General features: G+C 39.1%; 3 protein-coding genes across 12 annotated transcripts; 2 read left to right on the plus strand and 1 right to left on the minus strand.

The window, feature by feature from the left end:
- The first annotated feature begins 313 nt into the window (after nucleotides 1–313).
- LOC135582310 (methyltransferase-like protein 2) lies at nucleotides 314–5,005 on the plus strand. 10 transcript variants are annotated; one of them, XM_065145034.1, is made up of 10 exons: nucleotides 314–704; nucleotides 800–1,013; nucleotides 1,369–1,511; nucleotides 1,724–1,793; nucleotides 1,902–1,995; nucleotides 2,903–3,080; nucleotides 3,211–3,300; nucleotides 3,463–3,559; nucleotides 4,212–4,458; nucleotides 4,695–5,005. In XM_065145034.1, exons 1-9 carry the CDS (start codon nucleotides 426–428, stop codon nucleotides 4,361–4,363), a joined length of 1,317 nt encoding a protein of 438 aa, XP_065001106.1. In that variant the 5' UTR covers nucleotides 314–425; the 3' UTR covers nucleotides 4,364–4,458; nucleotides 4,695–5,005. The 10 variants fall into 10 exon arrangements, with proteins under 10 accessions (XP_065001106.1, XP_065001107.1, XP_065001109.1 ...); XM_065145035.1 differs by having other exon boundaries at nucleotides 4,710–5,005; XM_065145037.1 differs by having other exon boundaries at nucleotides 4,718–5,005.
- Nucleotides 5,006–8,264: 3,259 nt separating this feature from the next.
- On the plus strand, nucleotides 8,265–9,429 carry LOC135634632 (homeobox-leucine zipper protein HOX14-like). The gene is made up of 3 exons (XM_065145078.1): nucleotides 8,265–8,508; nucleotides 8,624–8,925; nucleotides 9,001–9,429. The coding sequence occupies exons 1-3, from the start codon at nucleotides 8,439–8,441 to the stop codon at nucleotides 9,232–9,234; spliced, it is 606 nt and encodes a 201-aa protein (XP_065001150.1). The 5' UTR covers nucleotides 8,265–8,438; the 3' UTR covers nucleotides 9,235–9,429.
- Nucleotides 9,430–10,467: 1,038 nt separating this feature from the next.
- On the minus strand, nucleotides 10,468–18,534 carry LOC135634631 (deSI-like protein At4g17486). The gene is made up of 4 exons (XM_065145077.1): nucleotides 18,211–18,534; nucleotides 16,999–17,210; nucleotides 16,351–16,638; nucleotides 10,468–11,023 (listed from the first exon to the last, which is right to left on the minus strand). Exons 2-4 carry the CDS (start codon nucleotides 17,204–17,206, stop codon nucleotides 10,779–10,781), a joined length of 741 nt encoding a protein of 246 aa, XP_065001149.1. The 5' UTR covers nucleotides 17,207–17,210; nucleotides 18,211–18,534; the 3' UTR covers nucleotides 10,468–10,778.
- Between the last annotated feature and the right edge of the window lie 2,222 nt (nucleotides 18,535–20,756).

The following is a 20,756-nucleotide window of genomic DNA, read 5'->3' on the forward strand; positions in this document are numbered from 1 at the left end:
TAAGTATTTTGAACAAATGATTTAGTATCAACCAAACATATATATATATATATATATATATATATATGAATGTTCTAACATATCTTTCTTATTTTTCTTGCAACATTAGTATTAATTGTCTCATTTTTCGATTGTAATTTGATAAACGTGCGCTCGATCAATTCCTAAATGTGTATGTTATTATTATTATTATTATTATTATTATTATTATTATTATTATTGTTGTCGTAAGGTGAAAAGGGCATATTATTATTTGAATGTATTTGTATGGCAACAAATAAAAAATAAATAGTTGCATTCGGCTAATGAAAACAGAGCAGCTATGCCTGCGTCCGGCTTAGGTCATAGCGAACCGGGGTCTCACTCTCTCCCCTCCACCCATGGCGATTCCGCAGTCCGCGGGGTGGTCGAAAGCTTGAGAGGAGATGTCGGACGAGGTCAGATCATTCTTGGACACCGGAATCTATCGACTGGTTCGGGATGGGTCGAAGGTGGTCTTTCTCGACCCTGTTCGAATCATCAACCACTCCTACTCTCGATTTTGGGTATCACCGTCGGCTTACTACTCCCGCTCCTTCGATACTACCACCGCCGCATTGAAAACCGATGCCGTTGAGGATTCTCGGATTCTGAAGAAGAGGAAGAGGACGCGAGCGCCGCGCGATTTGAACGAGAGCGAAAGAGCCGCGGTGAAGCGCCACCAAGTACTGGTCTTCCCCCTTTTTCGTTGAAGCTTGATATTCCTCCCGTTTCCTTTGAGGGCAAAAAGTTCCTCTTTTTATAAAGAAATATCTGACAGGAAGCGAGAACTTTTTTGCTGAATGCGCACAAAGCATTTCTCGAAGCTGCTGAGCTCCAAGCCTTGCTTCCCGAATTGGTGAAGTCTGAGGTCTCCTTGCCTACTAGGAGAGCTTCGGAACAGAAATTTATTCAGCTTGGAAGCCTCTGGCAAGCGCCGTTGTACGAGATATCACTTTGTTTTAGGAACAAGAACTTGTCAGATGATACAGGAGGTCAGGATCCTTAACTGACATACAAAAGATTTGCATAAGATGCTTTAGCAAATTCTAATATTGTTCGAAGGGCCTGGAGTTTGCTTTAAGTAGCTCCTTGGTGAAGTGCTTGCAAAGAATATAATAATCATGTGGAGTTATCTGGCTGTTTTCTGTGGTAAACTTATTCATGCAGTTATATCTTTTTGAAATTAGAGTTTGGTTTATGATAGATGGTGATGTGATATTTTTCCATGGAAATTTTGGAACATTTGTAGCACGAGTTCTTCTTCCCATAATGTTCTGAAACTATGATGACGTTGGTAAGTCTACCACCAAGACAACCAATTAACTTTCTTTCATTATGATTTGTCAGGTTATAGGCTTGGCGATCATGGCGGAACTATTATAGTGCACCAATTGTATAATAACTTAATTTGTAATGAGACAAATGAAGATGTGGAAGCTGAGTTTCAGAGCAATCACTATATATTACCCAGTAGAAGCTGCTTCCACATGGTACCATTTGACACTTGTGATTATTCTGTTGCTCACTAAGAGCATTAAAATTTTTATTATTTTTATTGATGTACCTCTTGGTTTGTAGACCACTGAATTCAGAATTAAGGTACATAGGCTGAGGCTTGTTTTGGTACTCTTTGGCCTGCAATGTCTAATATGATCTCTCTTGTGTATGTCTATGTTGGGTTTGGTGATCTGTCGAATGGAAGTCTGACTTACGACAAGTTCGCAATCTTGTTCCTGGTAATCTTCACAAGTCAAATCAAACACTCTCATTCAGTAATCAACTTCTGTAGAGAAGGCCAAGTCATCAACATTCCTGACTGTTCCACTTCTTTCTTCCAGATAATATAAATAATTATTTTCCTTGCTCTTCTTCTAATGCAGTTGAAAAATGTTTTACAGCTCACTCAAAAGATGGTTTTAACTTTATTGTGATTGACCCACCATGGGAAAATGGGAGTGCCTGCCAAAAAGCAGTGTATGTTTCATCAGTTTCAGCTTTTAGCTTTTTGCATGTTTATTTGGTATCTAGCGCAAATAGATGGTGCATTTTTTTGATTTTTCTATTTCTTAGACATTCTAGAGTAAATGTGTTTTTTGACTATCATTTCCAAATACTTGTCTAAGTATCCAAGAAATGCTGTGTTGCTTTTATTATAAGTAAAGGTAGCTGCTTAATCGCAATTGGATGGTCCAGGTGATGTAAGCAAGCCTCGTTGATCATTTGAACACTATGACAGGTTTAATTTTGGAATAGATTATTAAAGGAACCATAACACTCATGAAACGTGTGAAGTTATCCTGTATATTCTGATTTGATATTTGAACCGGTAAACGTACAATCTTGAAATGGTATGACCTTTTGTAATCAGTATGTTAAAACTAGTTCATACCTGATAGTTTTTGCTGATATAGAGATTGAGTTGAATGTCTTCCATAATCTGGAAAGAGTGTTACATGGCTCCCCACAGTTTTGTTGCATCAATAATACCCACCCACACCCTGGTGCACAACCCCAAGAAGTGAAATATATTATGCTTCACATTACCTAATTTGTTAACCAAGCATCATGTAGTATGAGACTCAACCTACTGATGAGGAACTCAAACCAATTTCCAAAATTTAGTGCCCGTTCTTGGTGATTTAACCAACATCTTTGTCCACAACTTTCATATGGATGACTGTCACATTCATTGTTGGGAACTTTTGAATAAATGGTAATCAACAAGTGCATGCTTATATTAGTCTAAGCTTGGTAGGTCCTTCAAAAATTATTGCCGTCTTATTGTACTTGGATATAAATATTCCAATCTCGTACCATATCTGAGTCGTAATATCTATCTTATTGAAATGAGTTTCTAATTATTTCCAAGTTTCTGTTGCAGGTACCCGACGTTACCTAACAGATACTTTCTGTATCTTCCTGTCAAGGAACTTGCTCATGAAGGGGGAGCCCTTGTGGCACTTTGGATGACTAATCGGGAAAAGCTACGCATATTTGTCGAGAATGAACTATTTCCTGCTTGGGGAGTGACAAAATTTGTTCTCTCCTATTGGTTAAAGGTCACTCAGAATATCACATTTGTTTGCTGCATTTTTTTCTTATTCAAGTGTTCGGCCAGTTTAACTGTGATGATCTTCAACTCTGGTGACCTGTGGATGAAATCTTACTTATTTATAAAACTTGATATAGGTGAAACCAGATGGATCATTGATCGGTGAACTGGATTTATTTCATCACAGACCGTATGAGTGCCTGCTTCTTGGATACATAAATTTGCAGGTAGCTTCTTACCCGATATTTTTGTCGAGTATGGATGACAGATTTTGTTGATAAATATTTTCAATTTTTGCTGTCAGGTGTGCCATTAATATGTGGATATGATATTTATTCACAACAGTATTTTTTTTATTTCTCATGTATTTTTTATTTAATTTTCCATAGAATGATGACTCAAGAGCCATGCCATTTGAGTATTTGGGAATCAATCAAGTCATTGTCAGCATTCCTGGTGATTACTCGAGGAAGCCTCCACTGGGACGTATCCTTGCCTAGGATATGTTGCATCTTTAAATATAGCATAACATGTCATATATACCTACCTATCTCTTTTTATCTGCTGAAGATGTTTGTTGGATAAGTTCCTTCTCTCTTTTTTTTCGTTTTCCTACATATACCTATGCAATGTTCATATTTGTCTAGTCATTTGGAAGTACATTTTGCTTGAACAGGGCAACCTTTTATATGTCTTTCACTACCATAGGAAGGTTAGATGTGCATCCCCTTTTATGTGGAGAGTTGGCATCTTTAAGGCAAACATATGATGTGCTTGTTTTAATGATGCTTGTGCATATGTAATGACTATATTTTCATTTCATAGTAATTAAGGAGATGAGGAGGTTATTAAAACTTCATACAGAATCCATCATGGTAGTAAGGCTGTTGGAACAAACCCAGACTATCACATAATTTAATATAGAGCTTTTCTTGTCAATACTAACCCCTGCAAATGAAATTCTGTCCATTACCCAATGCTGTGTGTTTCTTCATCTATTCACGTCATTACGGTTCTTTACACTATGCAACTAGTTTGAAGCAGCACATTTTGTGTCGTAAGCTTTTTTCATGATATATTCAAGGGAAGAACCTCCTTTTTCTTTTAAGAACCTCATTTGAAACTTGATCAATATCAGAATTATTGAAGGATCATATACCAGGCCCCAAGCCCGCAAAGTGCATTGAGCTTTTTGCCAGAGAACTGGGGGCAGGTTGGACTTCATGGGGGAATGAGCCACTTCACTTCCAAGACTCAAAATACTTTGTGGAAAGAGACAATGAAAGATAATGCTCCTTGATGGGATCTTTCCTGCTGGAATTAAGGCAGTCTCTTTGCCATTGTTTGGATGCTGCAAAGAAGCCTTTTTGACTCTGATATCTCATGTAAGTATCCGTAGTGATCGTTGTAGTCTTTTCTTTGAAATGGTCACAAGCATGATACTTTCTGGTTATCATATGCATTTCCTAACAACCTTTTGTTATACTTGTCTTTCATAGCTTGATTTCTTTATTTTCTTAATTTGAGAATCCAAAGAAGCTGGATTCTTTCATGATTAATCTATTTGGTTGATCATTTTAAGTCCCTTGGAATCAATTACATGCTAATATGTAGCGGGTAGTATCCTGTGATGTAGCTGTTCAGGTACTTGGAGAGACCAATCTTCGAGCAGAGCCCCACAATCACAATCTCGAGATGAAAAGTTGGTGGATGCTGCTTTGTTAAGGTCATGCTTAAGGTGAAAAATCTTTTGCTTTTAACTTGTGATGTTATGGTGCTTGGGATAAAGAGACATAACAAGCGGTTGATTAGCCTGTAGAACCCCCTCCACTGCTTGAGGATGGTATACATCTGTTGTTTATGCAGCATGCGGTATAAAATTCCATTGTATCATCAACATTAAAATGCGATTCATAACTTGCATTTTAATCACATTAGCATCGCATGATACTTCGAATGGGGACCGAAAGCATTCGACTCGAATGAGTTTTCTGTCAGCATCGGAATGGCAGAAAAGATTTCATACGGTTGAATTCTGAGCTAAATTCCTTCCCGAAGAACTTTTTGTAGGATATTAGCTGGTGATCCGAGGAACAAACCAGCATCAAATCTTTTACCACGGCGGGATAAATACGAGGAAAAAGGTAAAAGAGTTAGAATAAAAAATCAAGGTTTATCTCTTTTCGATTCATTAATATTAATTGACTCGACATCTTCTGACTATAATATTTATATATTTCTTAGCATATATTCATATCATTTTAATAAGTTTTTTTTTTTTTTAAATCTTTTTTGCAACCTTACCAAAATATATTCCTTAATTTCTGCATTTCAATGTTAAAAGACTCGATTGTGAAAAAGGACCTTTTTAGTAACTTAATCCTCTGACCTATGTTCGATTTCCTTATCCAACAGAGAGTGGTCGATTAAGGCTTCCTCAACATCCCATCAGAGGCACTTGGAACTTCGTGTCATCTCCCAAACACCATCGAAACGTGGCTCAAATTGTGCCACGATTCAAGGATTTGTATAATCAAGTGAGTTGGGTGATCATACGTTCTTACATCTTAAATATTGATATGGTAATAATAATATATCATATCTTCTTATCAAAAGGGAGGATTCGAAATCGTATTCAGTTTTTTTTTTTTTTATCGAATATGTCAATTAACTTAGTTGATAAAGATTTAAATAACATATCACATAATTTTGGATTCAAATCTCACTTATCCCTCGGGGAAAATAAATTTTTGAGTTAAAGCTGCTCACAAAATAAAGTTGGCTGGTCTGAAGCCTTCACTTTCCGTTATACGATGAACTCGAAATTATTATTATTATAAGTCGATCGGAAGATCCATTGAGTTGATCAGAATCCCTTCCTCGAATAAAAAGAATTGATCGTGTGTTACTCAAGGCTCCACGTTATAAAGTTTGACGGATGCAATTAGTTTACTAGATTGCAATGTTGATTGCGTGGATTTGTGGAAGAGCCAGCCATGATCTCGTACACCCTTTGAAGGATTAGATAGAGTATTTATTTGTCTAACGCTTCTGATTGGAGGTTGGTAATCGGGAAACAGGGGATGGGGAGTGTCCGGAACAAGAAAAAGATGTAATCTTTGGTTTATGTCAAAGGGTGTTGTAGTGGCGGAGGAGAGACTTTAGGCATGTGAAAGAATCCAACACAAAGGAAGGGCACGCACATGTGTTCTCAACTCATGTCGATTTATATTACACTACCAATCTATCTGTCTTTTCTTCTAAATAAGTACAACGCCTTTGCCCTCCCTCTCCCAATTGATTAATGGTGCTTAGCCTCTTTTATCCTAATCACCTGCTCTGCCCAAATCGTAAGAATGGAGTGGAAAGCATGCTTGCTGTCTTTTACTATCGTGAACTCGATCTAATCTGTTTTGTTTCCCTAAGTTGAGCGATCTCTGTTCGTAATGAATGGTCTTCTTGGCCTAATATTTTTCACCAACCTCTACCTCTGTAAATCCAATTTGGCCCTCACGAACCTTTTACGAGTCACCAGCCTCTTCATGGCTTCTCCAAAGTCCAAACACCAAAAGATTGCTTCGCGCCAAATCATCGATGGAGCGAAACAAGTGAAACATCACTTGAGAAGTGACTGCTGAGGCCTAAAGGTGGCAGAAAAGATGGGGGGGCTGTGGATTGCTCCATATCCATCAGCCTCCCATGCCACTCATGGTTATGTTAATCCTGCCAGCTAGAGATCAGTGCAGAAATGATTATGGTATGTTAGATAAGCATTGCCACCATTGCAGGGAAAGTGGGAAAGAAGAAACAAGACAGTGGCTGCTAGAGATGAGTTGAGGATAGGAATTGCCTCATAGAGGCGAGATTGCAGCAACCCCAAAAGCCAGGGGGGGGGCCTTCCAAGTTTCCATTTCATCCTTTTCAGGGAACCAGATGCAGCTTACTGTGTCAACAATGGACACAGGTCAAGTGTGAGACGGCTCTGCCGAGCTTTCCAAAAGTTGATGTCACTGGTTGTGGTAGCAGCATATGTAAAGCAAGAATCACTTGGAGACATTGATCAAATCATGATCAGATAAACTAAACCATGGACAGTTGGTGCATGCTTGACCACAGATCGGTGAATGGAGATGTGCCACCTTCCTCTGTAATGTATGTATAGTCTGCAACTTTGTTGGGAGATGCATAGGGTTGATCTTTATCCCCAGCTGAGACAAAGACCCTCCATTGGCACGGAGAGGATAAGATGACTGACAGCATGAAGAGCTCATCACAAGATACCGAGGCAACAGGTCCCCTCCTGAAGGAGTGCCAAGCCATGGCGACGCGTGTTGAGGTCTGCAATGTGTGCCCCATGTGCCTTCTTCACCAACCCTTGCGGCTCTGCAACCTGGAGCTGTTAGAGAAAGGCTTGGCGGCAAATGCAGGGATTAGCGGCTTCACCAAGCTGGAATAAGTGGATTTGACTGGCAAAGTAACCTCGGTTATTGCCCAAATTTGGACTGTTCTCTGAGCTATTGGGAGTATGAGCCCAGGTTTAGAAGATCATAAACAGCCAGAAATTACATACAATATATGGGTTGAGTCTGCATATAAACCTTGGTTGATCATACTTAGCAACCATGATCACTCTAATCCAGGCTACCACGGCACTTGCTTTGCACATGCAGGGTAGATTACCCGAGGCATGGAGAGAGTTAACCTCAGAAACGAAGAAGAGCCATGAGGATGTGCAGGACAGCCTCCAATCAGGAAACCAAGCAACTCTCTCACCCTCCATCCAATTAACGGAGAAAGACGCTGGCTTACGACTTGCATCTAAGGGAAAGGACGGTGGCATACGACTTGCAATAGAGGGAAGAAAACGTTGTCACGAAGGTCAAAAAAACACAGCAGAGTGGCCATTTTGCTTGTCTGTCTACGCAGAACACCAGAGAAAGAAAATGTACATTATATTCGACGTTGGAGTGCCCAACAACGTCGTCAGATCACATTGTTTTCATGGCGTCCCGACGTTAACCAAGTAAGGAGCCGAATAAAAATGGCAGGGAACTCCTCTCACCTCGGTTTCACCCCCATACACGTCTCTCCCCATCATGAGCCATGGCGTTCGTGTCATTCTGCCCGTTGTTCCATGGCCTTCGAGTCCACCGAACACCTATAAATAAGCCGCGAGACTTCAACCATGGCAAGTAAACATCGGTCTCCCTTCCCCTCCCCCCTCCCTTGCATTATTCTGTGTAGGGTAGAGAGCTAAGCTACCGAAACGGAAGATTCAGAGCATCCTTCTTCCTTTCTAGTTGAAGAGAGCGAAGAGATTGGGCACTGTTGAAGGGCGGAAGGTGGACCGTGCACGAGAAAGAATATGACCGAGGAAAAGAAGGTGCAGATCCCCTCCCTCTGGGCATCTGAACGCTGCTCTCAGATGCCTCAAGGTCAATCCACTTCCCAATCCTTTCTTTTGCCTTCCTCTTTCGTGTCCATGTCCATGTCCCAGTTTCCGGTGGTCACTCGATCATGCATTGCAAGAACTGACTTGTTCCTTTCCAGACTCGGTCGGCGAGAAAAGGACGCGGCGAAGGAGGAAGAAGGCGAAGGGAGATGCGAAGAAGAGGCGACTGAGTGAGGATCAAGTGAAGTTGCTGGAGATGAGCTTTATGGACGAGAGGAAATTGGAGGCAGGGAGGAAGGCCCACCTCGCCGCCAAGCTCGGGCTCGACGCCAAGCAGGTGGCCGTCTGGTTCCAGAACCGGCGGGTGCGGCACAAAAGCAAGCAGGTGAAGGAGGCCTACGTCGAGCTCAAGCTGGCGCACGACGCTGTCGTCCTCGAGAAGTGCCACCTCGAGAACGAGGTTCGTCCATCACTCTTTGTTTGCAGTGTCAAAGCTGACTGCAGCAAAGCTGAGATCACATGTTTCTAATGGCAGGTGTCGAACCTAAAGGAGAAGCTCTCGGAAGCAGAGGAGGAGGTAAGGAAGCTCGCCTCCGGCATGAATGGAGCTTCTGGCGGCAACGGCGAGAGCGGCGATGGCAGCCCGAGCTCGTGCTTCTCAGCTGCGAGCCTCCAATGGCAGCGAGAAGAAGCTGAACTCATGTGCATAAACGAGTACGATTTCACCAACTACATGATGATGGAGTGGGCAGATCTATATGGCGTCTAGAGATTGTTGCTGTAATCATCATGATTCATCAGATCACCCCTCGTCCATTGTCGTTAATCTCCTCGCTTACAGTAACAGGAGCTTGTAGTAGTAAATTAAGGTTGCTGCAGTAGTCTTAATGTATCAGAAGGATGATGTTGCAAGCATCCAGTTCTGTAAGTCTTTTAAGTGACAGAAGTACTGTTGATCTCCCAAGACAAGCAAACTATTGCCCGTGTCTAGTTTCATCACTCAAAAACTCTTTCTAAGATTGGCAGGTTTGGTCAAAGAAAAGGAAAGGAAAAAGAAGATAGATCAGAAGACCAAGGTGCAGTAGGGTGGATGGAATTTGTGCACAAATGATTTGAAGGAGTAATCTTTCTTGAGAGAATACAAAAATCTGGGAATTAAAAGGAATCTTGACCTGGTGAGAGAGACATGAGTTTGTAATGGCAGGGCTTTCAATGAATAAGTTTGAAAGAGACAGTACCAGGAAAAATCAAAAGCTGCTCATGGTTGTCACTTTCCTGCAGCTCAAGCAAATAGACCCAGAAGTGGTTGTGGTGAAGTGACAAACACACTGCTCCTTGAATCCACTGTTCTAATATCTATCATTCACAAGTATAAACAGACAATATATAATGCATTTAAGGATGATAAGAAAGAGAATAAAAAATAATGTCACCATGAGCAACTTACCAAGCAATAGTAATTCATGACAAGTTGCAGAGTCGTTCAATGCAATACCAAAGAATAGGTTGTATCTTGCGAAAGCATCATTATCGTCGGCTAAAAAATAGAACTAAATCTAAATAAATAGAATATCCTCGTCTCGAAAAATTCAGAACATCATGTCGCAGCTGAAGAACAGTAAGTTTATCAAGCATATTCAGTGGTAAAATTGCACAACAAAATATATTTCTTTGCCAACCAATATTCTTGAGATATCGGAGCAGAAGCATAGAGCATTGTGATTATTCAGCATTTCTATCTATTGTGTAAAGTTTCAAATTTTCATTTTCATTATCGTATTGCATTATTCAGGAATCCATCAGATGCTTTCTCGGTGGAATTCTTAAAGCCCCATTTTCTACTATACAACTCAAACAATTGCCAGAAACTATTTTTGAGTTTGTTTCATCTAAGTTCTGTGCATCCAAGAGTATTTCGAGCAAAAAATAAATTGTTAGCAGTACAACATTAAGGCCAAGCAAGCATGAAATTTCAGGAAAGGGCGGACGCAGTTATCCCAAATTTTGGGTACCTCTAAGTTCTAAACAAAATCATATAAAAAACAGAGCCAATCAAACCTACAAGAGTCTCTGTTCAAGTGAGCAACCTAAGATAACAGAAAGTATCATTACCTTCATTTAGTTCTTGACATCAAACTAACATTTTTCCGTAACCTTCACATCCATGACGAGCTTTTGTAACAAGGCCAAAGCTTTTAGATGTTATGGGCTGCCATCATTCTGTACTATGATCAACATTCTTGACAAGATCTCTTGCAGGAAAAAGATCTCAGAAGCCAAGGCTGTTTTGTTGATCAAAAGATCCTATAATTTTCAGGTATCCTTCAATGGAATAGCACCAGACCTTCTGAAATCCCAATGCGAAAGGGACCCTCTAAAAGGAGATGTCAAGAGAAGAGAAGAAGCAGAGAACTGTCTCTGTCGCATAGAAATCGAAGATAGACAGCCGAAAGCACTTCTCAGCCTCCTTTTCTCGCCATCCTCAGATGGAGAGTCTGGGCCATGTTGAACAGCAGTTATTTTAAGTGCCTCGGGCAGTAGGCAGTTGCAAAGGGAGCCTGCAGAAAAATAGGCTGTTATTTGATATGTCCAGAAAATTTGATATAAGAAACAAAATAAAATAAAATGATCAAAAAAATGAGTAATATAACGCTGTCCACAAACAGAAGAAGAAAAGACATCTTGATTTCAAACTTATTGTTTGACCAGTGAAGAATGCTTCCATGTCTGAGGTTCAAATTCAGTACATGCAGTAAAAAAAAAGGTTTTATTTCTCCATAGCATTTAGTTGCAACTCGAACATATACAGATTGAACAAATCTACATCATCGTAAAAGATGCCAAGGATGTCATGTATGCTGAATGCATTTGGATCCCAGTCTGCAATCATCAGACTAGATGCCTACAAAATTTCATTCAACAAGAAAGAAAACTACCATACATTGTTGAAAGTTGAAACAGATGACAAGTGATTTCCCACAAATCTAGCACAAATCCATCTTTTCACCAGAGGACAAATGTCCGAGAAAACTTCAGAAATCATCCCCAAGAATCACCAAATAGAACCCAGTTTGTTAAAATCTTAAAAAACTGGTAGATAATTTTGAAGTATCCAACAGGGATTAAAAAGTTATCTGATGATGTCAATATGCGAACCCAATACAAGTTTGGCAATTAAAATATCCAGGTTACATAAATGTTTGTGCTTAGAATTGGAGAAACAAATAGATCTGTAGTTAACATCATGAACATCAAACTACAACATTTAAGGCATGGGAATTATCTTGCCATTTGGCACTAAATCCTCTTTGGTGCTCCACCTAGCATCCAAACGAATCAAGTGTTTGTACCTTAGTTGATTGCACAAGGTATTTAGCTACAGACAAGTCAATGACAAAAAGAAAATCATAATCTGGTGACCTACAAGATTTTGACATACTCAAATAAACAATTCTATAAGAAGGTTATATTAATGAATTACTCTACAAATGCAAAATCAAATTTATCACATGGATATCTTCCATTATTTCAAATCATACAACCAGAATCGTTAGCTGTTGATCCCAATGCTGGACTAGCTCCAAACTGTCCGACTTCTCCTTCTTTGAGCTATGCCAATTTGAAACCCTAACACTTATCAGGTATCGAACAACCTCACTAAACTCGGTAGGATTTACAATCTTGACCACTTCAGGTCGAGCTTGACAATCTTGGTTGATAACTAGTTGAATCTAAGCTACCTCAGAGAAACTAGATATTTCTGTCAAATGTTGGGGATGGAGGAGGAAGGAAAAAATAGAATACTACGATACGAGTAAAAAAAATCCTTTCGATTCAAGAAAACTGATATAGTATTTAAAACAAGAGGAATGACATAGAACACTTACAAGATATTCTCAAGTGTATTCTCCCTTCTATCTTACTTCATGAACTACAGTCCTATTTATAGGACCTAGTGGTAACTACCCATATTACCATGTCACTCATGATTGAGGTAGTTATTGAAACTACCCTATAACTTCTAGATTATGGTAACTACCTAGATAACTACTAGATCATGGTAACTACCTAGATAACTACTATAAATCAATTTTCAATACTCTCCCTTAATTCATAGTTATATACACCGATTTACGACATGAAATAAACATGCTTTTGAACTAAAAGCGACTTGATGAGGATATCTGCAACTTGCTCATCTGTTCCACAATACTTCATTGCTATGGCTCCACTTGCTACAAGATCCTGGATGAAATAATAGCATATTTCTATATGCTTCGTTCTTCCATGAAATGTTAGATTCTATCTGAATCATGAGTGACATGGTGATATGGGTGGTTACCGCTAGGTCCTATAAATAAGACCATAGTTCATGAAGCAAGATAGAAGGGAGAATACACTTGAGAATATCTTGTAAGTGTTCTATGTCAATCCTCTTATTTTAAATACTACATGAGTTTTTTTTAATCGAAAGGATTCTTTTTACTCGTATCGTAGTATTCTATTTTTTTCCTTGCTCCTCCATCCCCAACATTTGTGGTATCAGAGCCTAGTTTCAATCTGAACTGTGCATTATGACTTTCAATGGTAATTTCATGTCTCAAACCCTTATTTTCATCTTCTCGGGCAAATGCTATGAATTTTGGAGTATCAAGATGAAGACTCTATTCAAGTCTCAAGATCTTTAGGACTTAATAAAAAATAGATATGCGGATCCAGATGATGAAATCAAGCTGAGGGAAAATAGAAAGAAAGACTCAAAGGCATTGTTCACAAGTTGTACATGAGATAATCTTCTCAAGAATTGCAGCAGCGATAACCTCATAGCAAGCTTGGTTGATACTTCAAAATGAATTTCAAGGCTAATCAAGGGTGGTTACGGTAAAACTTCAAACCTTCCGTCATGAGTTTAAAATTTTGTTCTTACTACAATTAAGGAGTCAAAAGATTTATCTACATTTTCATTTGATAAACTAATGGGTTTTTGCAAGCACATGAAAAGGCTGAACAAGTCACTTGAAAAAAGTGAAGAGAAAGTATTTCAGGTTAAGGGAGAGTTTTTTTACTTCAAAAGAAGACAAAAAATCAGCAGAAAAAGGACGTAGCAGAGGAGAGTTTCATGATAAAAGAAATGAAAAAGGAAGAGGACACTTTGATGGGCATGATGAACAAAGACAATCAAATTATAATAAAAAAAATTACAAAAGTGAAATTCAATGTCACTATTGTAAAAAGTTTAGTCACATGAAGGCAGATTGTTGGAAAAGATAAAAGCAATCAAGCTATGTGGAGAGAAATGAAGAAAATAGTAAGTTGTTTATGACTCATTCACAAGTTCATTATATCTCAAATGATATTTGATTTTTGGATAGTGGATGTTCTAATCATATGTCAGGCATAAAATCAATATTTAGAGATATTGATGAAACTCACAAGTTGAAAGTTAGACTTAGAGATAATAAGCAAATCTAAGTGGAAGGGAAAGGAACAATTGAGGTGAAGACAAATCAAGGGAAGGTAAAATACCTTGATAATTTTTATTTCACAAAGAAGGTATGCAATAGATCTACTCAAAAAATCTAACTTTATCAAGGTATTTTACCTTCCCTTGATTTGTCTTCACCTTAATTGTTCATTTCCCTTCCGGATTTGCTTATTATCTCCAAGTCTAACTTTCAACTTGCGAGTTTCATCAATATCTCTAAATATTGATTTTATGCCTAACATATGATTAGAACATCTACTATCCAGAAACCAAATATCATTTGAGATATCATAAACTTATGAATGAGTCATAAACAACTTACTATTTTCTTCATTTTCCTCCATATAGCTTGCTTGCTTTTCTCTTTTCTAGCAATCTGCCTTCATGTGATCAATTTTTTTACAATAGTGACATTGAATTCCACTCTTATAATTTTTTTTATCATAATTTGATTGTCTTTGTTCATCATGCTCATCAAAGTGCCATCTTCCTCTTCCATTTTCTATACCACGAAATCCTCTTCTGTCACGTCCTCTTCTTGCTGAATTTTTGTCTTCTTTTGAGTAGAAGACTCTCGCTTAACCTGAAATACTTTCTTTTCGCTTTTTTCAAGTGACTTATTCAACCTTGTTTCATGTGCTTGCAAGGAACCCATTAGTTCATCAAATGAAAATGTAAATAAATCTTTTGACTCCTTAATTATGGCAATAACATAGATCAAATTTCAGAGTTAAACTTTTCAAAACTTTTGCAACAATTATATGATCAGAAAGATGTTCACCATAAGATTTTATTTAACTAACAATTTCAATCACTCAAGAAAGAAAATCTTGCACCGATTCATTGCTTTTCATGAATAAAATTTCAAACTCACGACGAAGGGTTTAAAGTTTAAACGTAATCACCCTTAATGAGCCTTGAAATTCATTTTAAAGTATCAACCAAGCTTGCTTTAAGGTTGCCGCTGCTGCAATTTTCAAGAAGATTATCTCATGTATAGCTTGTTGAATGAAGAACAATGCCTTTGAGACATTCTTTCCATTTTCCCTTAACTTGATTTCGTCATCTGGATCCGTATATCCATTTTCTATTAAGTCCCAAATATCTTGAGACTTGAATAGAGTCTTCATCTTGATACTCCAAAATTCATAACATTTACCCGAGAAGATTGAAATAAGGGGTTGAGACATGGAATTGTCATTAAAAGTCATAATGCCCAGTTCAGATTGAAACTGGGATACTAGACTCCGATATCACAAATGTTAGGGATGGAAGAGCAAGAAAAAAACATAATACTACGATACGAGTAAAAAGAATCGAAAACTGATGTAGTATTTAAAACAAGAAGATTGGCATAGAACACTTACAAGATATTCTCAAATGTATTCTCCCTTCTATCTTGTTTCATGAATTACAATCTTATTTATAGAACCTAGTGGTAACTACCCATATCATCATGTCACCCATGAGGTAGTTCTTGAAACTACCCTATAACATCTAGATCATGGTAACTACCTAGATAACTATTAGATCATGGTAACTACCTAGATAACTACCCATATCATCATGTCACCCATGATTAAGGTAGTTCTTGAAACTATCCTATAACATCTAGATCATGGTAACTACCTAGATAACTACTAGATCATGGTAACTACCAAGATAACTACTAGATCATTGAAACTATCTAGATAACTACTATATCATGGTAACTACCTAGATAACTATTATGAATCAATTCTCAATAACTTCAATAAAAGATAAAAGAAGGATAAGAGAGGAAGAAGTAAAAGAAAAAGGACAATAATAAAACACAAAGAAGTTTTAAAAGAAGAGAAAATCAAAACCAACAAAAGTGAAAAAAAGTCTACTGACGTATATTCGTTTATCACCCGCAAACTTTTAGCCTAGATCACCTTTTTTGAAAAGATAAAGTCAAGGCTGCTTTGGTTCCATGAGTTTTTAAAGTTTTTTGGAATATAATTTTTCTCTATTTTTCTGCCTTGTATAGTATATATTTTCATTTTGTGACTTTTTTATATGCTGTTGGTGAAAAGGACAGAATAGTTCAATCCAACTGTCAAACCCGATCCAGACTCCAGATTGTAGTGCTGGTGTTTCAGACATTGTTTTAATTGCATTGCTAAGAAACTGAAACAGTAATGTTTAGATCAACTTTTTCCTCCCTATATTTTAAGTGGCTTCTAATACTTTTTAATGATAATATTAAAATATTAATGACGTCAAGATGTAGATATGAAGTGAAAAACAATATTTTGAGTTGTGCAAGAGGTATCTCGGTTGCAGAAAACTGTTGAAATAGTTTGCGGCACTAGCTAGTACCCACAATTCTTCTGAAAACACAGTTGTTTATGCTTTAAACAAAAAACAGAAGCATACCTATCCTAGCAAGTCGGTTCACCCATTTTGGAATTGAATTGCCAGTTAACTTATAACAGATATCTTTGCAGAAGTGGTTGCAGTTCTTCATGATCAAGTGGTAGGTGTCTCCATTGTAATTCACAGACTGAAGTTCCATAAATTCTCTTAGCTGCAATGGGTCTAAGCACGTTGTACCCATGAATATTGATTTCCTAAACCTGAAGCCTGGACATTGACGAGGCTCAACCTCAAAGACTCCACTTGATGGATAGTCATGTGCTCCAAATGCATATTCCACCCCATGAACTACGATAACCAATAAAGAGGATTAAAACTAATATCATGCATGGGAAAAGTGGTTTAATCTTAAGAATTTTATGGGTAAATATAGGAATCAAGAGGCCTCTAGCCCTACAGAATTGGCATGGAAATAACAATTTAGCCAGAATGTAAGAATGTACACAAGTGATAAAGCATGTATTGTACTGAAAAATACGAGCATTTTGATTAAGGGTGAGCTTGACTTAGTAACATTTTGTGTTCAAAAAGGAATTCAGGGATTACTTTAAAAAATTGCAAGAATCTTATAAACATTTATGCATATTAATAGACAACAATTTTCTGTGAATTCCTTATCCGAACCAAAAAGGCATCAGCAGACAATACCTTCAACACCTGTGTGATATATCCCAAGGCCTGCCCAGTACATATAGCCATTTATTGGTGTCAAGTCATATACATTCAGGTAAACCGGTGCATTTCCTGATGTTTGGCTTGCCGATCGAACCTTTGGGAACATGCAAAAATGGGTGGAAGACCTACTTAGCCGAAGAGGCATGAGGGATTTCCAACCCTTCTTTGAGCACGACTTCATCTTCCTTCAAATGAAGAAAAAGGGAGGGGGAAAAAGGTCAACAGTTAGTCAAACTGAAGTGGAAAACACAAACGATTTACAGTGAGATGGAGTTTTCAGACAAAGTGAAACCCGGAAGAGCCACCCAGAAATTTCTGAATTCTTGTTTCACAAAAAGTAATCTTAGTAACAGATGTCAATTTATTGTCACTTGGAAGAATTATACAACCATGAAACTTAAAAAAGAAGCTTTTAAGATCAAACAAGTGTCAAACTAAGGCAATTGAGAGATATCAAAGACATATAATTGAATTTAGGAAGCATGAAGTCCAAACGTCGCAAACTAGATCTTGTCAGAACATGAAAGGAAGCTGACATTTGCAGGACGAATCTGTAAACAGCATAGAAGGTATAATTCCATAAGACCCGAGGTATCAAAGGACTTCATCAAATTCAAAGGACAGGACAGTGACAACTGCCTGGCAACTAGTCACGACACTTGAGCAATAAAAGAAAATTACTAGGGCACTTGAGGAGAAAATAGGCAAATTAAAAGCAAAGATCAGAGAAATGACCTACGCAGTGAAAAATCCGATCTGAGAAAGGTAACTTGATGCACACTGGCAAGGAAAATGTCGGAAAACAGGTCTTGACAGAAAAATCGAAGCACACAAGAACAGATTTACATTCTTTGAAGTACTAACAAGTAAAACCACAACCATTGCATCTACATTGCCTGAAGAGAGGAGGAGAATAAGATGTTTACAGGAAAAAGATGTTCTTTTCTGCTACTATAGCCTCGCAAGAACACTCGGATTTGCCCTAAGGCGACGAGGAACCTACGCACATTTAGCTGAATCCATTCAGCGCCGTCAAAATATATATATATATATATTTCCATCAATTCCACGACATTTAACAGATCACAAGCAAACGGTATCCTAAAGGACCGAAATTGCAAGAGAAAACACAAGAAAATGCCAAAAAGAGGAGAAAGAAAGCAAAGAACAAAGAGACGGACTCACCCTCCTCAAGCAAACCCCCGAATCAGGTCATCGACCGCCACAATGCATAGGAAAGGCGTCATTTTGAGATCCCGAGGGATCACCACCGGCCGACCGCGGCACCAATCAAGGGGGAAGACGAGGAACAGGTGGGGGAGACCGGAGAGGCCTCGAAAGATTTTAGAGATGTGCTCCCGTTGTTTTGCTTCGGCTTCGGAGAGATCCCTGAACAGGTGTGGTTTATATCATCAGGAAGACGGGAGAGCGAGGCTTGGCCTCCTCTGCCTGCCCTGTTACAGGCACAGTAGAAACAACCAGGAGACAGCCTATTTCTCTGGAGGCGCGCTCCTTCGATACTTTCTAATGACAACACGATAAAAAATGCACCTCCTCGCAAGAAGATAAAAGTTCGAACGTGGTCATCTTTCTCTTACTTTCGCTTGAATAATCGATTGCATTACCGGTGATCGGGAGAATGGTGAGTAGATGATGGCATTCCAGATTCTTGTCATCAACATTCATTATGCAACACCTTCATCCAACTCATTACACCCTGCAGCATCCACACAACAGTGCTGCAAACAGGCATCTGCTTTCCATGCTTCAATTCTTTTCTCTATCCTCCCAGTGTCAGGGGTGGTCAAGGACAACGTCAGAGGCCAAACGCCAAAAGGCTGCAGTTTCACCGAGAAAGTTTAAAAGTCCTTCTGCTGCCAGTCTTAGTACGGGAATCTGCCTGACATATACTGTAGTAAACTTTTGGATGTTATGCATGTCTTTTACCCACTGGTAGCATACAGTGAACATTCAGATATCACTGTGGAGCTGGAAGAGCTACAGTAATATCGACACAGCTTTTCCTAATATTATTTATTTCATGGTTCATGGTTCATGGTTCATTGTTAGGTAGATGCATATAGTAATGCATCAACCTGAGCAAGACTAATAGTACAAGACCACTGTCAAAGTGGAATGATCCGAAAGATATATAGGTTTACTAGTCTTAAACTATAGCTTGTTAAGAATTGTGGGCATCAAATTATCCTGTCCAGGAATCTTGGTCCTACATATTTTGACTGGTTTATGAAGCTTGCCAAAGAGCCAGACGAGGGTTGTCGTGGAATAACAGGGTTTGCACGCATGCATGCACTTTTGTTTTTGTCTGAGCAAACTTTATTGTGCTACAAGATTGCAGAATCATCATCACATTGTTACTCTTATTGCTTCCAAAATTTGCAGAATTCAAGTTTCCCGTGCATTTAGACTAGATTAGGAGCACTTTTGCTGAACGTTACTGATGTCTTCAACAGCTGAGTGATCCTAGTTCTTCATGAAACTAACGTTGCTGGGAGACTCATGAACTACTACTGTGTCGTCTTCAAGTAGATTGATATCTGAGACTAAAGGCGTTGTAGTTTATGAGCAGGAATCGACTTGAGACACCGACGGGGGAAGTGATGCGAGAGCATCTGCGCTGGCGAAGCGGATGATTTGACATCCATGCATGTGCTTGCGTCAAGATCCAAGAAAACGAGACCTACAGTGGAATTGGCATGTGAAGAATTGGAACGCGCGGAATGCCAAGAGGAACAGGCGACGTGTTTTGAACAGGCTTTCCATGAACAAAGAGGAGCCGAGCAAATGTGTGACGAGCGAGCTTGTCGACAACAACAACTGTGCAAGAGATCCGCGATCAGGATGATATCTGAGACGCCCAAATCGTCCGGTAGGGGGAGTTCTCCTCTCCCTTTTTTCTATTACGCATGGCGGTTCCCAATGCGGCCCAAAATCCTCGGCCTTGTGGACAGATTGGAGCCCACACAAACGCTATAATTGGAAGAAATTGGTCAGAGGAATTTCCAATTTGAAAGTCGATGACCTTTGTACACGTGTCCTCTATGTCAAAAGAAAAGATAAGGACTCGTTGATATGAAATGTTGCCAATGTTGTAAGTGACAGGTTTGTGTCCATTTTTTTTCTGTCTATCGAGAATTAGATAGTAATGACTTGTGCCAATGTTTTTTCTTCTAATTAATAGGTGCAAAAAACATCAAATGTTTCAGCGTCATGTGTATATGGAATGTTATATTTAGCAAAGGATAAGGTATAGCAGATTTCCTCGACTACGATCAAGCTTCTTCAGTAATTTATTTTCTATTTCTGCCAAAGCCTTCTGCTGCTCCTCTGGGTGTCGGTGTGGAAGCTAGAAGGATTGGTTTTGACTTCGTTCCTCCACTGCAGAAGACCGATGATTCCTCTCCCGTCTCCTCTTCCTCTTTCCTGTCTGGCTGGAAAGGGCAGCATCGTTGCTTACCTCTCCTCCAGTGCCTGCGGGCTTCTTCTCTCGCCTCTCCGACTCCGTCACCTGCTACCTCTCGGAGCACCGTAGCTGGTCCGAACTCGCCGACCGCTCAGCCACCTCCCACCCTCACAAGAACCTCGCCTATGCTATGGTGGTGGTCGTCGTCCTCGCAACTGCTCCCCGGCCAGCGACCTCTCCTTCTCATTCCCGCATCTCACTCGAGCGAGAAGTGTCGCTGCCACCATCCTTGCTGCACAACCATCAC

This window comes from Musa acuminata, chromosome BXJ3-4 (assembly GCF_036884655.1).
Source record: "Musa acuminata AAA Group cultivar baxijiao chromosome BXJ3-4, Cavendish_Baxijiao_AAA, whole genome shotgun sequence".
Taxonomy (NCBI): Eukaryota; Viridiplantae; Streptophyta; class Magnoliopsida; order Zingiberales; family Musaceae; genus Musa; species Musa acuminata.